The sequence below is a fragment of the Oncorhynchus clarkii genome, chromosome 1, assembly GCF_045791955.1.
Source record: "Oncorhynchus clarkii lewisi isolate Uvic-CL-2024 chromosome 1, UVic_Ocla_1.0, whole genome shotgun sequence".
Taxonomy (NCBI): Eukaryota; Metazoa; Chordata; class Actinopteri; order Salmoniformes; family Salmonidae; genus Oncorhynchus; species Oncorhynchus clarkii.
The window spans coordinates 88065447-88086852 of record NC_092147.1 but is presented as its reverse complement, the minus strand read 5'-3'; the positions used below and the strand labels follow the sequence as shown (position 1 = coordinate 88086852).

Here is a 21406-nt window from a genome sequence, read left to right as displayed (position 1 = left end):
AGGAACAGTGGGTTAACTGGTCTAGGAACAGTGGGTTAACTGGTCTAGGAACAGTGGGTTAACTGGTCTAGGAACAGTGGGTTAACTGGTCTAGGAACAGTGGGTTAACTGGTCTAGGAACAGTGGGTTAACTGGTCCAGGAACAGTGGGTTAACTGGTCCAGGAACAGTGGGTTAACTGGTCCAGGAACAGTGGGTTAACTGCCTTGTTCAAGGGCAGAACAACAGATTCGTACCTTGTCAGCTCGGGGATTCAATCTATCAACCTTTCAGTTACTGGTCCAACTCTCTAACCACTAGGCCACCCTGCCGTCCCTACACTCTAACCACTAGGCCACCCTGCCGTCCCTACACTCTAACCACTAGGCCACCCTGCCGTCCCTACACTCTAACCACTAGGCTACCTGCCGCCCCTACACTCTAACCACTAGGCTACCTGCCGCCCCTACACTCTAACCACTAGGCTACCTGCCGCCCCTACACTCTAACCACTAGGCTACCTGCCGCCCCTACACTCTAACCACTAGGCTACCTGCCGCCCCTACACTCTAACCACTAGGCTACCTGCCGCCCCTACACTCTAACCACTAGGCTACCTGCCGCCCCTACACTCTAACCACTAGGCTACCTGCCGCCCCTACACTCTAACCACTAGGCTACCTGCCGCCCCTACACTCTAACCACTAGTCTACCTGCCGCCCCTACACTCTAACCACTAGGCTACCTGCCGCCCCTACACTCTAACCACTAGGCTACCTGCCGCCCCTACACTCTAAACACTAGGCTACCTGCCGCCCCTACACTCTAACCACTAGGCTACCTGCCGCCCCTACACTCTAACTACTAGGCTACCTGCCGCCCCTACACTTTAACCACTAGGCTACCTGCCGCCCCTACACTCTAAACACTAGGCCACCCTGCCGCCCCTACACTCTAACCACTAGGCTACCTGCCGTCCCTACACTCTAACCACTAGGCTACCTGCCGCCCCTACACTCTAACCACTAGGCTACCCTGCCGTCCCTACACTCTAACCACTAGGCTACCTGCCGCCCCTACACTCTAACCACTAGGCTACCTGCCGCCCCTACACTCTAACCACTAGGCTACCTGCCGCCCCTACACTCTAACCACTAGGCTACCCTGCCGTCCCTACACTCTAACCACTAGGCTACCTGCCGCCCCTACACTCTAACCACTAGGCTACCTGCCGCCCCTACACTCTAACCATTAGGCTACCCTGCCGTCCCTACACTCTAACCACTAGGCTACCCTGCCGTCCCTACACTCTAACCACTAAGCTACCCTGCCGTCTCTAATATACATTTGTACGTGTGAAATATGACAAATATAAGCATGCTTCAAATGATTATTATGAATTAAAGTGTAACAATGCGATTGAAAAGTCTATACCTGAAAATAGTGCACAACCTGAGTTAGTTAATTTTGGCACTCTTTGCTCCCCGTAGGCTCCACGACGTCCTCCTCAACACTCCAGAACGAGGCAGAACTGGGCGACGATGATGTGTTCACCGTAAGCACGACCTGTCTCATTTAGATGTTTAACTGTCAGAGATGATGTGTTCACTGTAAACACGACCTGTCTCATTTAGATGTTTAACTGTCAGGGATGATGTGTTCACCGTAAACACGACCTGTCTCATTTAGATGTTTAACTGTCAGAGATGATGTGTTCACCCTAAACACGACCTGTCTCATTTAGATGTTTAACTGTCAGAGATGATGTGTTCACCGTAAACACGACCTGTCTCATTTAGATGTTTAACTGTCAGAGATGATGTGTTCACCGTAAACACGACCTGTCTCATTTAGATGTTTAACTGTCAGAGATGATGTGTTCACCGTAAACACGACCTGTCTCATTTAGATGTTTAACTGTCAGAGATGATGTGTTCACCGTAAACACGACCTGTCTCATTTAGATGTTTAACTGTCAGAGATGATGTGTTCACCGTAAACACGACCTGTCTCATTTAGATGTTTAACTGTGTCAGAGATGATGTGTTCACCGTAAACACGACATGTCTCATTTAGATGTTTAACTGTCAGAGATGATGTGTTCACCGTAAACACGACCTGTCTCATTTAGATGTTTTAACTGTCAGAGATGATGTGTTCACTGTAAACACGACCTGTCTCATTTAGGTGTTTTAACTGTCAGAGATGATGTGTTCACTGTAAACACGACCTGTCTCATTTAGATGTTTTAACTGTCAGAGATGATGTGTTCACCGTAAAAACGACCTGTCTCATTTAGATGTTTAACTGTCAGAGATGATGTGTTCACCGTAAACACGACCTGTCTCATTTAGATGTTTAACTGTCAGAGATGATGTGTTCACCGTAAACACGACCTGTCTCATTTAGATGTTTAACTGTCAGAGATGATGTGTTCACCGTAAACACGACCTGTCTCATTTAGATGTTTTAACTGTGTCAGAGATGATGTGTTCACCGTAAACACGACCTGTCTCATTTAGATGTTTTAACTGTGTCAGAGATGATGTGTTCACCGTAAACACGACCTGTCTCATTTAGATGTTTAACTGTCAGAGATGATGTGTTCACCGTAAGCACGACCTGTCTCATTTAGATGTTTAACTGTCAGAGATGATGTGTTCACCGTAAACACGACCTGTCTCATTTAGATGTTTAACTGTCAGAGATGATGTGTTCATCGTAAGCACGACCTGTCTCATTTAGATGTTTAACTGTCAGAGATGTGTTCACCATAAACACGACCTGTCTCATTTAGATGTTTAACTGTCCTAGATGATGTGTTCACCATAAACATGACCTGTCTCATTTAGATGTTTAACTGTCAGAGATGATGTGTTCACCGTAAGTACGACCTGTCTCATTTAGATGTTTAACTGTCAGAGATGATGTGTTCACCGTAAACACGACCTGTCTCATTTAGATGTTTAACTGTGTCAGAGATGATGTGTTCACCGTAAACACGACCTGTCTCATTTAGATGTTTAACTGTCAGAGATGATGTGTTCACCGTAAACACGACCTGTCTCATTTAGATGTTTAACTGTCAGAGATGATGTGTTCACCGTAAACACAACCTGTCTCATTTAGATGTTTAACTGTCAGAGATGATGTGTTCACCGTAAACACAACCTGTCTCATTTAGATGTTTAACTGTCAGAGATGATGTGTTCACCGTAAACACGACCTGTCTCATTTAGATGTTTTAACTGTCAGAGATGATGTGTTCACCGTAAGTACGACCTGTCTCATTTAGATGTTTAACTGTCAGAGATGATGTGTTCACCGTAAACACGACCTGTCTCATTTAGATGTTTAACTGTGTCAGAGATGATGTGTTCACCGTAAACACGACCTGTCTCATTTAGATGTTTAACTGTCAGAGATGATGTGTTCACCGTAAACACGACCTGTCTCATTTAGATGTTTAACTGTCAGAGATGATGTGTTCACCGTAAACACAACCTGTCTCATTTAGATGTTTAACTGTCAGAGATGATGTGTTTACCGTAAACACGACCTGTCTCATTTAGATGTTTAACTGTGTCAGAGATGATGTGTTCACCGTAAACACGACCTGTCTCATTTAGATGTTTAACTGTCAGAGATGATGTGTTCACCGTAAACACGACCTGTCTCATTTAGATGTTTAACTGTCAGAGATGATGTGTTCACCGTAAACACAACCTGTCTCATTTAGATGTTTAACTGTCAGAGATGATGTGTTCACCGTAAACACAACCTGTCTCATTTAGATGTTTAACTGTCAGAGATGATGTGTTCACCGTAAACACGACCTGTCTCATTTAGATGTTTTAACTGTCAGAGATGATGTGTTCACCGTAAGTACGACCTGTCTCATTTAGATGTTTAACTGTCAGAGATGATGTGTTCACCGTAAACACGACCTGTCTCATTTAGATGTTTAACTGTCAGAGATGATGTGTTCACCGTAAACACGACCTGTCTCATTTAGATGTTTAACTGTCAGAGATGATGTGTTCACCGTAAACACGACCTGTCTCATTTAGATGTTTAACTGTCAGAGATGATGTGTTCACCGTAAACACAACCTGTCTCATTTAGATGTTTAACTGTCAGAGATGATGTGTTCACCGTAAACACGACCTGTCTCATTTAGATGTTTAACTGTCAGAGATGATGTGTTCACCGTAAACACAACCTGTCTCATTTAGATGTTTAACTGTCAGAGATGATGTGTTCACCGTAAACACGACCTGTCTCATTTAGATGTTTAACTGTGTCAGAGATGTGGTTATAGTGATGACCATCATTACATTACATAAGCCCAGCCCAAAGCCCTGATCTATCATAGGTCACTCATTAAAGCACCACTGTTACCTGTCTACCCCCCACTGCTTCCCACTACACCCTCTGTTACGGGTCTGTGGTGTGTGTGTGTGTTACCTACACCATCCTCCTGTAGCGTGACACTGGGAGCAGCAGGCAGGGTCAAAAGGTCACTTCCTGTTAGCCCCCCCCCCCCACCACCACCACTCACCACAATCAAACTAACGTTGGCAGCTGCATCTAAGCTTTGTGACATTGTGATTTACCAGCAGTCAGAGAGAGAGCTGGGGGGGGGGGGGGGGGGGGTAGAGGATGTGGCTCATCTTGACTTCAACTGTCTGTTAGAGCTAGATGAATGGTCTGAGTTTACACACACACACCTCTGCACAGGCTGAGGCTCCTGTTGACCACCTCTCCTAAAGTTATCAGCAGTGGCCCGGTGTGTTGCGAGGTGGGTGGTGGCGTGTCAGACAGGATGTACTGATTTACTACCCTGTGTACACACACACACACACACACACACACACACACACACACACATACACACACACGAGAAGGGGGAGTGGTTGGGGGACAGGGCTAGGAAGCACATTCTTCCTCAATTATTCCTCGTGGGCTAGCCTATACTTAACCCAACTCCCCCTCCCCTGCCTCTCGCTGAGCGGACACTATTTATGTTGAGAGAGAGAGAGGACAGAGAGACAGAGAGACAGACAGAGAGACAGAGAAATTCAGAAGGAGAGTGAGACACAGAGAGACAGAGGTGTATTTTGCTACCATTCTTCTAGTTTTGAGACATTTAGCTGCTGTCTTCCTCTTTCAACCCCCCTCCTTTCCCCCTCTTCTCTCCACAACATCCTCTCTCTCTCTCTCTCTCTCTCTCTGTCTGTCCTCTCTCAGTCTGTCTCCCCTGTGTGTGGTGGGCTTCAGTAGAAACAGAGGAGAGGTGGTCTGTGTAGTGAATGATCAGCAGTAATGAGAGCAGGGTTGTATTCACTAGACACCAAATGGAAGAAAACACCGAAACAGGGAGGGACTACCTCAACTTGGCCAATAAGAAACACTCGTTTTTTTGTTTTCTGTTGCAAAAATGTTTTCCTACGATGTGCACTAATGAATATGACCCAGAGCTGGTGGCAGGGGTAGCCAGAACCAATTGACAGACAGGAGTACCCCAAGATCCACCCACTTGCAGCCCAAGAGAGAGAGGGGAGGAGGGGGTGGTACAGGGGGTTTGGGTTGGGGGTGTTGTTATTTTTGGGCCAGCCATTCTGAAGGGCTTTGTAACAACCAATCAACATTACAGTCCACTCTGTGGGTAGATCTCAACGCTGGCCATGGAGGGAGGGAGGGAGGGAGGGGTTAAGTTTAGTCCCACACGGACCCCCATAAAGCAAACCAGTGGGGGGGGGGGGGGGGGGGGGGGGGGGGGGGGCGGTTGAAAAAGCTAAATAAAGTGGCTCTACACACTTCCCCCTGGCCTGCCGGTGTGGGCAGCGACAGACAGACAGACAGACAGACAGACAGACAGACAGACAGACAGAAAGGTCAGAGGGAGTGCCTTTGCGTCCTAAATAACACCCTATTTCCTGGTTAAAAGTAGTGCACTATATAGGGAATAGTGTCCTGGGTATAAAGTAGTGCACTATATAGGGAATAGGACTCTGGTCTAAAGTAGTGCACTATATAGGGAATAGGTCTCTGGTCTAAAGTAGTGCACTATATAGGGAATAGGCTCTGGTCTAAAGTATTGCACTATATAGGGAATAGGGCTCTGGTCTAAAGTATTGCACTATATAGGGCACCATTTGGAACACAGAGGGCAAAAATCATGTTCAGCCTGTCAGTCAGTACTCTGCTGCCTGCAATGCCCCCAGAGGCTGTCCACCTGCCTGCCTGTCCAAAATATCTGTCTGGGCGCTCAGCAATGTGGAGTCACACAGACACCCACAATGTGTAGAGTCAGCTGGCTGCTGGTCGGCTAGCCGGCGGCCTGGTGTGTTTTGTGTCTGGCCAAGGTTTGACTTGGACCAAAGCCTGAGGAGGAAAGGGGCCAGGCTAATGCTACTCAAACAGGCTGGAAGTAGACCCGGAGAGAGAGAGGGTAGGGGGGGGGGGGGGGCAGAGAGGGGGTAGGGGGGGGGGGGGTAGGGGGGGATCAGAGAGGGTAGAGGGGAGGGAAGCAGAGAGGGTAGAGGGGAGGGACGCAGAGAGGGTAGAGGGGAGGGAAGCAGAGAGGTTAGAGGGGAGGGAAGCAGAGAGGGTAGGGGGAGGGGAGCAGAGAGGGTAGAGGGGAGGGAAGCAGAGAGGGTAGAGGGGAGGGAAGCAGAGAGGGTAGAGGGGAGGGAAGCAGACAGGGTCGAGGGAGGGAAGCAGAGAGGGTCGAGGGGAGGGGAGCAGACAGGGTAGAGGGGAGGGGAGCAGACAGGGTAGAGGGGAGGGAAGCAGAGAGGGTAGAGGGGAGGGAAGCAGAGAGGGTAGAGGGGAGGGAAGCAGAGAGGGTAGAGGGGAGGGAAGCAGAGAGGGTAGAGGGGAGGGAAGCAGAGAGGGTAGAGGGGAGGGAAGCAGAGAGGGTCGAGGGGAGCAGAGAGGGTAGAGGGGAGGGAAGCAGAGAGTGTAGAGGGGAGGGAAGCAGAGAGGGTAGAGGGGATGGAAGCAGAGAGGGTAGAGGGGAGCAGAGAGGGTAGAGGGGAGCAGAGAGGGTAGAGGGGAGCAGAGAGGGTAGAGGGGAGGGAAGCAGAGAGGGTCGAGGGGAGGGAAGCAGAGAGGGTAGAGGGGAGGGAAGCAGAGAGGGTAGAGGGGAGGGAAGCAGAGAGGGTAGAGGGGAGGGAAGCAAAGAGGGTCGAGGGGAGGGAAGCAGAGAGGGTAGAGGGGAGGGAAGCAGAGAGGGTAGAGGGGAGGGAAGCAGAGAGGGTAGAGGGGAGGGAAGCAGAGAGGGTAGAGGGGAGGGAAGCAGAGAGGGTAGAGGGGAGGGAAGCAGAGAGGGTAGAGGGGAGGGAAGCAGAGAGGGTAGAGGGGAGGGAAGCAGAGAGGGTAGAGGGGAGGGGAGCAGACAGGGTAGAGGGGAGGGGAGCAGAGAGGGTAGAGGGGAGGGGAGCAGAGAGGGTAGAGGGGAGGGAAGCAGAGAGGGTAGAGGGGAGGGAAGCAGAGAGGGTCGAGGGGAGGGAAGCAGAGATGGAGGAGCAGAGACAGAGGGGGGGAGCAGAGAGGGTAGAGGGGAGGGAAGCAGAGAGGGTCGAGGGGAGGGAAGCAGAGATGGAGGAGCAGAGACAGAGGGGGGGAGCAGAGACAGAGGGGGGAGATTTGGAGAGAGAAATCCACTGAAGCCGGTCCTGGAACTGCAGAGGTAGATCTGTGTAAAGAGAGGCCATAGAGAAACAGAATCAGAGAGAGACATTTTGGGGTGACTGATGGCCAGTGAAACAACTCAAACAACAATATAGACAATTTGCTCAAACCAAAGTTGCCCACCGACAACTGCTTGTCCAATCAGAGCTTTACTGACTCTTCTGTGGTTTTGTCTTTTGTCCAATCAGAATGCCACAGACAGCTCGTCTAACTCCTCCTCCGAGAGACTGGAGCCCTGTCTGCAGCCACTGGACTCCTCCCCCCTCGCTGACTCATCCCACTTACACAACAACTGCATCCTGGGAAACGACCTCTACGAACCCTATAGGTTGTCAGACCACTACTTCCTAGATCTGGTAAGCCAATGGGAGGAGAGTAAGGGATGGGATGATGTTGACACTGGATGTGTCTCCCTGACCCAGTATGTAATACCAACATGTTTCAAGCAGACCACCATAGTCCCTGTGCCCGAGAACGCCATGGTAACATGTCTAAATGACTACCAACCCGTAACACTCACGTCTGTAGCCTCTCTCTCTCTCTCTCCTCTCTCTCTCCTCTCTCTCCCTCTCCTCTTTCTCTCTCCCTCTCCTCTCTCCTCTCTCGCTCTCCCTCTCCTCTCTCGCGCTCCCTCTCCTCTCTCTCCCTCTCCCTCTCCTCTTTCTCTCTCCCTCTCCTCTCTCCCTCTCCTCTCTCTCTCTCCCTCTCCTCTCTCGCTCTCCCTCTCCTCTCTCTCTCTCTCTCTCTCCCTCTCCTCTCTCCCTCTCCTCTCTCTCCTCTCCCTCTCTCTCTCTTTCCCTCTCTCTCTCCCTCTCCTCTTTCTCTCTCCCTCTCCTCCCTCTCTCTCTCTCCTCCCTGCAGCCTCTGCACCGCATCCCTCGCCATGTCACCTTCCAGGACGACGAGGAGATCGTCAGGATCAACCCTCGGGAACGTTCCTGGGAGCTCCCCTCGGAATCCTCCTCCCGCTCGGAACTCCACATGGACCAACTAGAACGCTCCTGGCTCACGGGCTATGAGGACTACCGCCACACCACCGTGCGCCACAAAAACATCCGCCCGCCAGACGACTCTGAGTCCTATGTCCACTTCGCTAAGAGCGAGCCACACAAACACCACTATAGTTATCCCCTGGTATCCACACCGGTAGATTCCTCCGACCCCAAACCTACCTTCAGACCTTTACCCAAGAGGCACCACTATGCCGGCTTGGGTTCGCAACACCGCCGTCCAGGGGATCAGGGCCTCGGTGGGGGCGTGGTCTCTACCCAGCCCCAGCCCCTCCTCCCTGGCTCGTCTGATGGACAGGACAAGAAGTCTGAGGAGGGCGGGGTTGGCGAGCGCCTGCAGTGCCAATACTGCGGCGAAACGTTCTACGGCGGTACCAACCGACGGGGGCGCTGCCAGGACGCACCGGACCCGATCAGGGCGTGCGTCCGGCGGGTCAGCTGCATGTGGCTGGCCGACACACTGCTGTACCACTGCATGTCTGACCCGGAGGGGGACTACTCAGACCCCTGCTCCTGTGAGGGGGGTGGCGAGGGGAGGCTGGGCACACGCTGGGCAGCTCTGCTGGGGTTGTCCCTAGTGGCGCCGTGTCTCTGTCTGTACCCGCCCCTTCACGCCTGCCACCGGGCCGGGGTGGCGTGCGGGAGCTGCGGGGGCAGGCATGAAGCCTCAATGACATAAACCCCAAAAACACATGGAGGGGAGAGGGGAAGGAGGGGGAGAGGGAGAAGAAGAGCGGTCCTGTGCCCCATTTTGGTTTTGTGGTTTTGTTACTCTACAGACGGATGTGTATATACAGCGTTGGCGTGTTGTGGCTGCCATTTTGAAATGGCGTAAAGATTGATAAGCTCCTTCTTGTGTACTGTCCTCTCTCTCCTCTTTCCACGTGACTGTCTTGTTCCCTCCATTCCTGTTTGAGGGAGGGACTCTTTTTATTTTTTATAGCTGACTAATATGTCATGTATCACATACAACCAGGTACTTTCTACTATTTACACCGACTTGGTGTTGAACAACTTGAATTGTTTAGTTTGCGTACGTTGTTGTCCTGTGTGGTTGTTTGCTAGGAGAGCCTGTTTGATATTAGACCTGGGTTCATATAGTATTTGACATTTTATAAAAAATAATTTCAGTGTTTGTTCTAGCCGGCCTGAAGTGCCAGATGGGCGGGGTTTGCAGCGTTTAGACTCCTATTGGTTCATTAATCCAGGCAAGATCAATCAAGCACAGTTTTAAGTCTTTGAAATGATTTCAAATAGCATTTGAACCCAGGTCCTTTTTTTTTTAGATAGTTCTGTTTATATGCCACCAGGGCCGATCCCAGCCCCCTCTAAACTGAACTGGCCTTCTGTCCCAAGTCCTTAGAGCAACAACTAGGAGATAAGCCTAAAGCTGCTGTAGTAGTGTGTGCGTGTGCGCGTGCGTGTGTGTACGTGTGTGTGTGTTGACTAAAGCCTCCTTTGGTGTTAGTAACAAATGTTACCTCTTCACTACCCCAGTACATTTCATTTACACCATCTTTACATAAACTGCAATATCAGCATTTATAAAGGTTTGAGTTGGACCCTACAATCAACCAGGAAACCTTCCCACTGATTAAGTCTAGTCCTGGACTTGAAAACATACTCAATGGAGAATCCATATTGAAATAGCTTCTTAGTCCAGCACTATCTTTCATTTGTGTCCAGGAAGTTGGTGTGGAGCCTACTACACAGAGGTTCAACTTTAACCTCTCCGGTGAGAATCAACAGGGACACATCGATTTTTAACGTTTTGAATCCAAAGATCATTTTTAATTGTATTTATTTTCTCTCTGAATTGCCCCACCAGCCACAGGGTGGACAGACAGACAGACAGACAGACGGTAAGAGATAGTGTCTAGATACCACAGGGTGGACAGACAGACAGACAGACAGTTGGTAAGAGATAGTGTCTAGATACCGCAGGGCCACAGGGTGGACAGACAGACAGACAGACAGACAGTTGGTAGGAGATAGTGTCTAGATACCGCAGGGTGGACAGACAGACAGACAGTCGGTAGGAGATAGTGTCTAGATACCGCAGGGTGGACAGACAGACAGACAGACAGACAGTCGGTAGGAGATAGTGTCTAGATACCGCAGGGTGGACAGACAGACAGACAGACAGACAGACAGACAGTTGGTAGGAGATAGTGTCTAGATACCACAGGGTGGACAGACAGACAGACAGACAGGCAGTTGGTAGGAGATAGTGTCTAGATACCGCAGGGTGGACAGACAGACAGACAGACAGTTGGTAAGAGATAGTGTCTAGATACCGCAGGGCCACAGGGTGGACAGACAGACAGACAGACAGTTGGTAGGAGATAGTGTCTAGATACCGCAGGGTGGACAGACAGACAGACAGACAGACAGTTGGTAAGAGATAGTGTCTAGATACCGCAGGGCCACAGGGTGGACAGACAGACAGACAGACAGACAGTTGGTAGGAGATAGTGTCTAGATACCGCAGGGTGGACAGACAGACAGACAGACAGTCGGTAGGAGATAGTGTCTAGATACCGCAGGGTGGACAGACAGGCAGACAGACAGTCGGTAGGAGATAGTGTCTAGATACCGCAGGGTGGACAGACAGACAGACAGACAGACAGACAGACAGACAGACAGTTGGTAGGAGATAGTGTCTAGATACCACAGGGTGGACAGACAGACAGACAGACAGGCAGTTGGTAGGAGATAGTGTCTAGATACCGCAGGGTGGACAGACAGACAGTTGGTAGGAGATAGTGTCTTGATACCGCAGGGTGGACAGACATACAGTTGGTAGGAGATAGTGTCTAGATACCGCAGGGTGGACAGACAGACAGACAGACAGACAGACAGTTGGTAGGAGATAGTGTCTAGATACCGCAGGGTGGACAGACAGACAGTTGGTAGGAGATAGTGTCTTGATACCGCAGGGTGGACAGACAGACAGTTGGTAGGAGATAGTGTCTAGATACCGCAGGGCCACAGGGTGGACAGACAGACAGACAGTTGGTAGGAGATAGTGTCTAGATACCGCAGGGTGGACAGACAGACAGACAGACAGACAGACAGACAGACAGACAGACAGTTGGTAGGAGATAGTGTCTAGATACCGCAGGGTGGACCGACAGACAGACAGACAGACAGTCGGTAGGAGATAGTGTCTAGATACCGCAGGGTGGACAGACAGACAGTTGGTAGGAGATAGTGTCTAGATACCACAGGGTGGACAGACAGACAGACAGACAGACAGGCAGTTGGTAGGAGATAGTGTCTTGATACCGCAGGGTGGACAGACAGACAGTTGGTAGGAGATAGTGTCTAGATACCGCAGGGCCACAGGGTGGACAGACAGACAGACAGTTGGTAGGAGATAGTGTCTAGATACCGCAGGGTGGACAGACAGACAGACAGACAGACAGACAGACAGTTGGTAGGAGATAGTGTCTAGATACCGCAGGGTGGACCGACAGACAGACAGACAGACAGACAGTCGGTAGGAGATAGTGTCTAGATACCGCAGGGTGGACAGACAGACAGACAGACAGTTGGTAGGAGATAGTGTCTAGATAGCGCAGGGCCACAGGGTGGACAGACAGACAGACAGACAGTTGGTAGGAGATAGTGTCTAGATACCGCATGGGTGGACAGACATACAGACAGACAGTTGGTAGGAGATAGTGTCTAGATACCGCATGGGTGGACAGACATACAGACAGACAGTTGGTAGGAGATAGTGTCTAGATACCACAGGGCCACAGGGTGCACAGACAGACAGTTGGTAGGAAATAGATAGACAGTGCCTAGATACCTTCCTCTAAAGCCAGGAACACATTTAGAATGAGTCCCAAATGGCACCCTATTCTCATAGGGTCCTGGTCAAGGTAGTGCACTATAAACCGAATAGGCTGCCATTTGGGATGCATCCTTAGCCTTTTTTTTTTAAAGTTTCTGTCAAATCTGAGGTGTGTCAATTTGGGATTTATCTCACCACTTGAGGTTTGAAAACGTCTGACAATCGTAGATGTTTGTGAAGCACTACTTTGAGACATGGGTGTTACTAACATTTGATACAGGATCAAAGTTGAAATGTACCTGCAGGAAATCAACTGTATATGTTTCTAATATATGAGAAAGGAAGTCAAACTCAATAGGACTTTTCTATTGAGAGAATGAGTCGATAGATTATTTATTATTATTATTAGCTTATCAGCATCGTGTACTCTCACTGAGGACCTATAAGAAGCAGTTTCACCTTTGTCCCGCCCCCTTCTCACCAGTCACACACCTTTTCTCGTATGATTGACACTGCAGCTATCCACTCCCAACACTCCATCCACAACGTTAAAGCCCAACACTAATTACAAGAGGACTGGGGTCCGTTCAAGAGGGGGCGATGTTCTGACAAAATGTTTCTGATTTAGAAATGAGACGAGTGGACATGATTCTGTCCCAGAGGCCAGTCTATTCTACACAAGGTAGAAGTATTCATTAGGTACTGAACGGAAGAACAACAGACTGCAACGGGAAGAGACTACCTGGGCTCCAATAATAAGTGTTTTTGAACGTTTTTTAAAAACGTTTTCAGTTGCATGCCCTAATGAGTGCAACCCTGTCAACTAACGTGTCTGTTTGTTCCGATGGTGTGTTGTCAGGTATGTAATGTCAATGCTCCTCTCAAACCTAAATGGTTGAATGAATGTGTTGTTCCATACCGTGTTGCTGTAGAAGGTGATTTGACCCATCTGTTGTTGTCTGAAAGCTTCTAATGGGGAAGGTTGTTTGGTAACCCGTTACGTAATAGCCAACTGGTATAATGCCTTATAACTTGTTATAAGCATGTATGCACCTTTTATAAAAGTGTCACAGGCGCACTATATGTTCATTCACTTTCTATGGAATGATTGTCACTACTCCAATTCCAGACATATAGTACTCCTTCATCATGGGGAACACTCCTTCATCATGGGTAACACTCCTTCATCATGGGTAACACTCCTTCATCATGGGGAACACTCCTTCATCATGGGTAACACTCCTTCATCATGGGTAACACTCCATCATGGGGAACACTCCATCATGGGGAACACTCCATCATGGGGAACACTCCTTCATCATGGGTAACACTCCTTCATCATGGGGAACACTCCTTCATCATGGGTAACACTCCATCATGGGGAACACTCCATCATGGGTAACACTCCTTCATCATGGGGAACACTCCTTCATCATGGGTAACACTCCTTCATCATGGGGAACACTCCTTCATCATGGGGAACACTCCTTCATCATGGGTAACACTCCATCATGGGGAACACTCCATCATGGGGAACACTCCTTCATCATGGGTAACACTCCTTCATCATGGGGAACACTCCTTCATCATGGGGAACACTCCTTCATCATGGGGAACACTCCTTCATCATGGGTAACACTCCTTCATCATGGGGAACACTCCTTCATCATGGGTAACACTCCATCATGGGGAACACTCCATCATGGGGAACACTCCTTCATCATGGGTAACACTCCTTCATCATGGGGAACACTCCTTCATCATGGGTAACACTCCATCATGGGGAACACTCCATCATGGGGAACACTCCTTCATCATGGGGAACACTCCTTCATCATGGGTAACACTCCTTCATCATGGGTAACACCGACCAGTATAATGCCTTAAACGTGCTATGAGCTTATGTGAGCATATTATAAAGTGAATCATCTGATTCTATGGGATGTGTTGTCAGTCTGTGTGTAATCTCCTTCCCATTACCCTTCCTCCCAAATGCCAAGCCTCTGGTGTACCATCGCGTCAAACTTCGTTAGCCAATGCAGGAAGTCTGGGGGTCGAGGTTCGTCTGCAAGTGGGACAATGTTTATCCACATAACTTTGAAAGGCACTTGACAAAAGTGATCTGCATCGAACGCACCCAATGGAGATCGCTTTGGGACTAATAACCCTGGTCTCAAATTGAGCCAAAATCACTGTCCTGAAAACTATTCACACCGAGAGTAGCCTGTAGGGTTTTCTTCAGTTTCGTGCCTACTGAACATTAGAAAAGAGAGAAGGGTCGACAGAGAGGAGGGTCGGGGGACTCAGATCGGGGTCATATTCATTATGGCACATCATAGCAAAACAGAATACGAAAAACAAACGTTTCTTATTGGACAACTTCAGGCCGTTTTTGATCTGTTTTCTTCCATGCGATGCCAAATGAACACAACCCAGGAGTGTCAGTCAGGAGGTGTGAGATCTGTATTTGAGACCAGAAGATACAGCCTTTTATTCTCTGGTGGTGTTAAAGAATTAGTGTAACCAGGTTTACATTTCCTCAGGCTTGTTCAACATTACAGGCCGACTGATCTACACAGACCCTTGCGTCATAAATATCTACCTCATTGTTCATTTGTAGATGAGTCAGTCACATTAGGGTTTTGACCCTCGAGAACACGGCCCTCCTCCTATTCAGTCCCTCTGCTCTGGGCTCAGTTCCTCCTCTCTTCTCTCCCTTTGGTCTTTTTCCCTAAGTGCTACTTTGTTTATGGACTAGAAATTGCTTCCTTCCTTCCTTCCTCCGGCAGCTCGCCCCCCTGGGGCCGGTGTGTGTGTTGTATTTACCACGGGGGTGACCTATATGATGGAAGTAATAATGCTCCCGTCTCTCTCCTGTCCCATTCTACTTTGGACACCATTTTGAGATCTCTGGGTCCACCTCAAGTCGTAAATGGCTTCTTTTTAATAATATAGATGATGCGCCTCACCCTCTTCTCTCGCTCTCCGTTGGAGAATGAACAGTATTATGTCTGATGTTTCCGTGGTCGGAGGAGATGGGAAGGTCACCGTCTGCTGTTAACCTTTCGGTCTGTTTTGTCCTTCAGAAGAAAAAGCCAGACAACAAGAACTTACTTATAAATCAATTGACTTTATTTAAAATCAGCGACGTCAGGAAGTTACACTATGAACAATAAGAAAATAAAAATAAGACAGAAACATCAAATAAAAAGATGAAAGATCCAGATAACAACCACTGCTCTTGGCACTGGATAGAACATTTATGAAAACAACAAATATTATATTAGGCTTGTGTGTTGGGGGGGGTGTCTCCGGGGGGGGGGGGGGGGGGGAGTGTCTCCAACATACATCATGTTGTGGTGGTGAGAGCCGGACTAGTGAACTTAAATACCAGCTTTTTACTTAGTCTCAGAGGACATGTTCCAGGCTGATTACGCTGTTTAACACATCAGCTGACCACATCTAGGTCCAGTTAACCAGACAGATTAACCCTTCAGTGTCTGGATAGGTGTTTAACATATCAGCTGACCACATCTAGGTCCAGTTAACCAGACAGATTAACCCTTCAGTGGCTGATTACGCTGTTTAACACATCAGCTGACCACATCTAGGTCCAGTTAACCAGACAGATTAACCCTTCAGTGTCTGGATAGGTGTTTAACATATCAGCTGACCACATCTAGGTCCAGTTAACCAGACAGATTAAACCGTCAGTGGCTGGATAGGTGCTGACCACATCTAGGTCCAGTTAACCAGACAGATTAAACCTTCAGTGGCTGGATAGGTGCTGACCACATCTAGGTCCAGTTAACCAGACAGATTAACCCTTCAGTGGCTGATTACGCTGTTTAACACATCAGCTGACCACATCTAGGTCCAGTTAACCAGACAGATTAACCCTTCAGTGTCTGGATAGGTGTTTAACCTATCAGCTGACCACATCTAGGTCCAGTTAACCAGACAGATTAACCCTTCAGTGGCTGATTACGCTGTTTAACACATCAGCTGACCACATCTAGGTCCAGTTAACCAGACAGATTAACCCTTCAGTGTCTGGATAGGTGTTTAACATATCAGCTGACCACATCTAGGTCCAGTTAACCAGACAGATTAACCCTTCAGTGTCTGGATAGGTGTTTAACCTATCAGCTGACCACATCTAGGTCCAGTTAACCAGACAGATTAACCCTTCAGTGTCTGGATAGGTGTTTAACCTATCAGCTGACCACATCTAGGTCCAGCTAAACAGACAGATTAAGCCTGGTACCTGATTCAAAATGTATTCCAATGAAAAATCTCCATGGAGAATGTTTAGTCCAGGACAAATCTGTGTCTGGGAAACAGATACCATAGGATGTAGCAATCTGATACCCGACGGTGAAGTCCATGACGTGGCATAGAACCATTGGTTGTGGTGTGCAGCTCGACTGGAACAGACCTAATAAGCACAACTTTCAGATTGAACCTTGTTTTATATATCATGACCCTCACACAACCCCACTCCTGAACCCCCGACCTTTGAACCCCACTACCGTCACTAAGGTCAGGGGGTCATGTCCCTTATAATCATCTTCACTATCCTCATCATCATCATCAATTCTTCATTAAAAACAAGGAGGAATTTTCATATGACATATGCTCCGTTTTAAAATGGTCGTTCACCACAAAAAAATAAAATGATGTAAAACAAATCTAAATAAAAATGTAAGATAAAGAGGATCTGTATACATCCAACAGAAGAATCAAGACATCCCTCTCCCAAAAAGAGAAATGAATAAATCATGATATACAAAACATCATATAAAAACATGATCGGTTCTCCACGAATAATAGGTTTGTGTGTATACTGGACTGGCCAATGCCTGTATACTGGACTGGCCAATGCCTGTATACTGGACTGGCCAATGCCTGTATACTGGACTGGCCAATGCCTGTATACTGGACTGGCCAATGCCTGTATACTGGACTGGCCAATGCCTGTATACTGGACTGGCCAATGCCTGTATACTGGACTGGCCAATGGCCATACTGGACTGGCCAATGCCTGTATACTGGACTGGCCAATGCCTGTATACTGGACTGGCCAATGCCTGTATACTGGACTGGCCAATGCCTGTATACTGGACTGGCCAATGCCTGTATACTGGACTGGCCAATGCCTGTATACTGGACTGGCCAATGCCTGTATACTGGACTGGCCAATGCCTGTATACTGGACTGGCCAATGCCTGTATACTGGACTGGCCAATGCCTGTATACTGGACTGGCCAATGCCTGTATACTGGACTGGCCAATGCCTGTATACTGGACTGGCCAATGCCTGTATACTGGACTGGCCAATGCCTGTATACTGGACTGGCCAATGCCTGTATACTGGACTGGCCAATGCCTGTATACTGGACTGGCCAATGCCTGTATACTGGACTGGCCAATGCCTGTATACTGGACTGGCCAATGCCTGTATACTGGACTGGCCAATGCCTGTATACTGGACTGGCCAATGCCTGTATACTGGACTGGCCAATGCCTGTATACTGGACTGGCCAATGCCTGTATACTGGACTGGCCAATGCCTGTATACTGGACTGGCCAATGCCTGTATACTGGACTGGCCAATGCCTGTATACTGGACTGGCCAATGCCTGTATACTGGACTGGCCAATGCCTGTATACTGGACTGGCCAATGCCTGTATACTGGACTGGCCAATGCCTGTATACTGGACTGGCCAATGCCTGTATACTGGACTGGCCAATGCCTGTATACTGGACTGGCCAATGCCTGTATACTGGACTGGCCAATGCCTGTATACTGGACTGGCCAATGCCTGTATACTGGACTGGCCAATGCCTGTATACTGGACTGGCCAATGCCTGTATACTGGACTGGCCAATGCCTGTATACTGGACTGGCCAATGCCTGTATACTGGACTGGCCAATGCCTGTATACTGGACTGGCCAATGCCTGTATACTGGACTGGCCAATGCCTGTATACTGGACTGGCCAATGCCTGTATACTGGACTGGCCAATGCCTGTATACTGGACTGGCCAATGCCTGTATACTGGACTGGCCAATGCCTGTATACTGGACTGGCCAATGCCTGTATACTGGACTGGCCAATGCCTGTATACTGGACTGGCCAATGCCTGTATACTGGACTGGCCAATGCCTGTATACTGGACTGGCCAATGCCTGTATACTGGACTGGCCAATGCCTGTATACTGGACTGGCCAATGCCTGTATACTGGACTGGCCAATGCCTGTATACTGGACTGGCCAATGCCTGTATACTGGACTGGCCAATGCCTGTATACTGGACTGGCCAATGCCTGTATACTGGACTGGCCAAGGCCTGTATACTGGACTGGCCAATGCCTGTATACTGGACTGGCCAATGCCTGTATACTGGACTGGCCAATGCCTGTATACTGGACTGGCCAATGCCTGTATACTGGACTGGCCAAGGCCTGTATACTGGACTGGCCAATGCCTGTATACTGGACTGGCCAAGGCCTGTATACTGGACTGGCCAAGGCCTGTATACTGGACTGGCCAATGCCTGTATACTGGACTGGCCAATGCCTGTATACTGGACTGGCCAATGCCTGTATACTGGACTGGCCAATGCCTGTATACTGGACTGGCCAATGCCTGTATACTGGACTGGCCAATGCCTGTATACTGGACTGGCCAATGCCTGTATACTGGACTGGCCAATGCCTGTATACTGGACTGGCCAATGCCTGTATACTGGACTGGCCAATGCCTGTATACTGGACTGGCCAATGCCTGTATACTGGACTGGCCAATGCCTGTATACTGGACTGGCCAATGCCTGTATACTGGACTGGCCAATGCCTGTATACTGGACTGGCCAATGCCTGTATACTGGACTGGCCAATGCCTGTATACTGGACTGGCCAATGCCTGTATACTGGACTGGCCAATGCCTGTATACTGGACTGGCCAATGCCTGTATACTGGACTGGCCAATGCCTGTATACTGGACTGGCCAATGCCTGTATACTGGACTGGCCAATGCCTGTATACTGGACTGGCCAATGCCTGTATACTGGACTGGCCAATGCCTGTATACTGGACTGGCCAATGCCTGTATACTGGACTGGCCAATGCCTGTATACTGGACTGGCCAATGCCTGTATACTGGACTGGCCAATGCCTGTATACTGGACTGGCCAATGCCTGTATACTGGACTGGCCAATGCCTGTATACTGGACTGGCCAATGCCTGTATACTGGACTGGCCAATGCCTGTATACTGGACTGGCCAATGCCTGTATACTGGACTGGCCAATGCCTGTATACTGGACTGGCCAATGCCTGTATACTGGACTGGCCAATGCCTGTTTGAGATGCATCCTGATTGTGACATCCTAGAAAACGTATGGTAGGTTACCTCTAAATAACCACAGATTTAGGATCAGTCAACCCTAACCGTACCCTGACCTTAAAGGACCCGTGCAGTCAAAAAAAGTGATGTACTTGTTTTTTTTTTAAATGATAATCTATTTCCATACTATGAGGATGGAATAATACTGTGGAAATGTTAATGATGATGATGCCCTTTTAGTGTAAGAGCTGTTTGAAAAGACTGCCTGAAACTTCAGCCTGTTTTGGTGTCCACAAGTTCATCTGGAAAAAAAGTCTTAATTGCCCAAAATCTCACACTATCCCTTTAACCATTTGGGAAATGAGATACCATCTGACCCTGCATCAGCGAATAGGGACAGATTCTAGCTACTCCTTTATGATACCATCTAACCCTGCATCAGCGAATAGGGACAGCTTCTAGCTACTCCTTTATGATACCATCTGACCCTGCATCAGCGATTAGGGACAGCTTCTAGCGACTCCTTTATGATACCATCTGACCCTGCATCAGCGAATAGGGACAGCTTCTAGCTACTCCTTTATGATACCATCTGACCCTGCATCAGCGATTAGGGACAGCTTCTAGCGACTCCTTTATGATGCCATCTGACCCTGCATCAGCGATTAGGGACAGCTTCTAGCGACTCCTTTATGATACCATCTGACCCTGCATCAGCGATTAGGGACAGCTTCTAGCGACTCCTTTATGATACCATCTGACCCTGCATCAGCGAATAGGGACAGCTTCTAGCGACTCCTTTATGATACCATCTGACCCTGCATCAGCGAATAGGGACAGCTTCTAGCTACTCCTTTATGATACCATCTGACCCTGCATCAGCGAATAGGGACAGCTTCTAGCGACTCCTTTATGATACCATCTGACCCTGCATCAGCGAATAGGGACAGCTTCTAGCTACTCCTTTATGATACCATCTGACCCTGCATCAGCGAATAGGGACAGCTTCTAGCGACTCCTTTATGATACCATCTGACCCTGCATCAGCGAATAGGGACAGCTTCTAGCGACTCCTTTATGATACCATCTGACCCTGCATCAGCGAATAGGGACAGCTTCTAGCTACTCCTTTATGATACCATCTGACCCTGCATCAGCGAATAGGGACAGCTTCTAGCGAGTCCTTTATGATACCATCTGACCCTGCATCAGCGATTAGGGACAGCTTCTAGCGACTCCTTTATGATACCATCTGACCCTGCATCAGCGAATAGGGACAGCTTCTAGCGACTCCTTTATGATACCATCTGACCCTTCATCAGCGATTAGGGACAGCGTCTAGCGACTCCTTTATGATACCATCTGACCCTGCATCAGCGAATAGGGACAGCTTCTAGCTACTCCTTTATGATACCATCTGACCCTGCATCAGCGATTAGGGACAGCTTCTAGCGACTCCTTTATGATACCATCTGACCCTGCATCAGCGATTAGGGACAGCTTCTAGCTACTCCTTTATGAAGAGGACAGGGAAGTTTGAAGTGATTGGTAAGGAGAGGTTTAA

The 21406-nt window shown here is 48.7% G+C and overlaps 1 protein-coding gene across 1 annotated transcript in view; it reads left to right on the top strand.

Annotated features, from left to right (window-relative positions):
* The window catches only part of LOC139418196 (sprouty-related, EVH1 domain-containing protein 2-like), a 37654-nt gene extending 27394 nt beyond the window's left edge, over positions 1-10260 (top strand). Inside the window, exons 4-6 of the mRNA XM_071167466.1 lie at positions 1469-1533; positions 7865-8032; positions 8538-10260. Of these exons, the coding sequence (XP_071023567.1) occupies positions 1469-1533; positions 7865-8032; positions 8538-9365 (1061 nt within the window). The 3' untranslated portion in view covers positions 9366-10260. The remainder of the gene's footprint in view (positions 1-1468; positions 1534-7864; positions 8033-8537) is intronic.
* The last annotated feature ends 11146 nt before the right edge of the window (positions 10261-21406 follow it).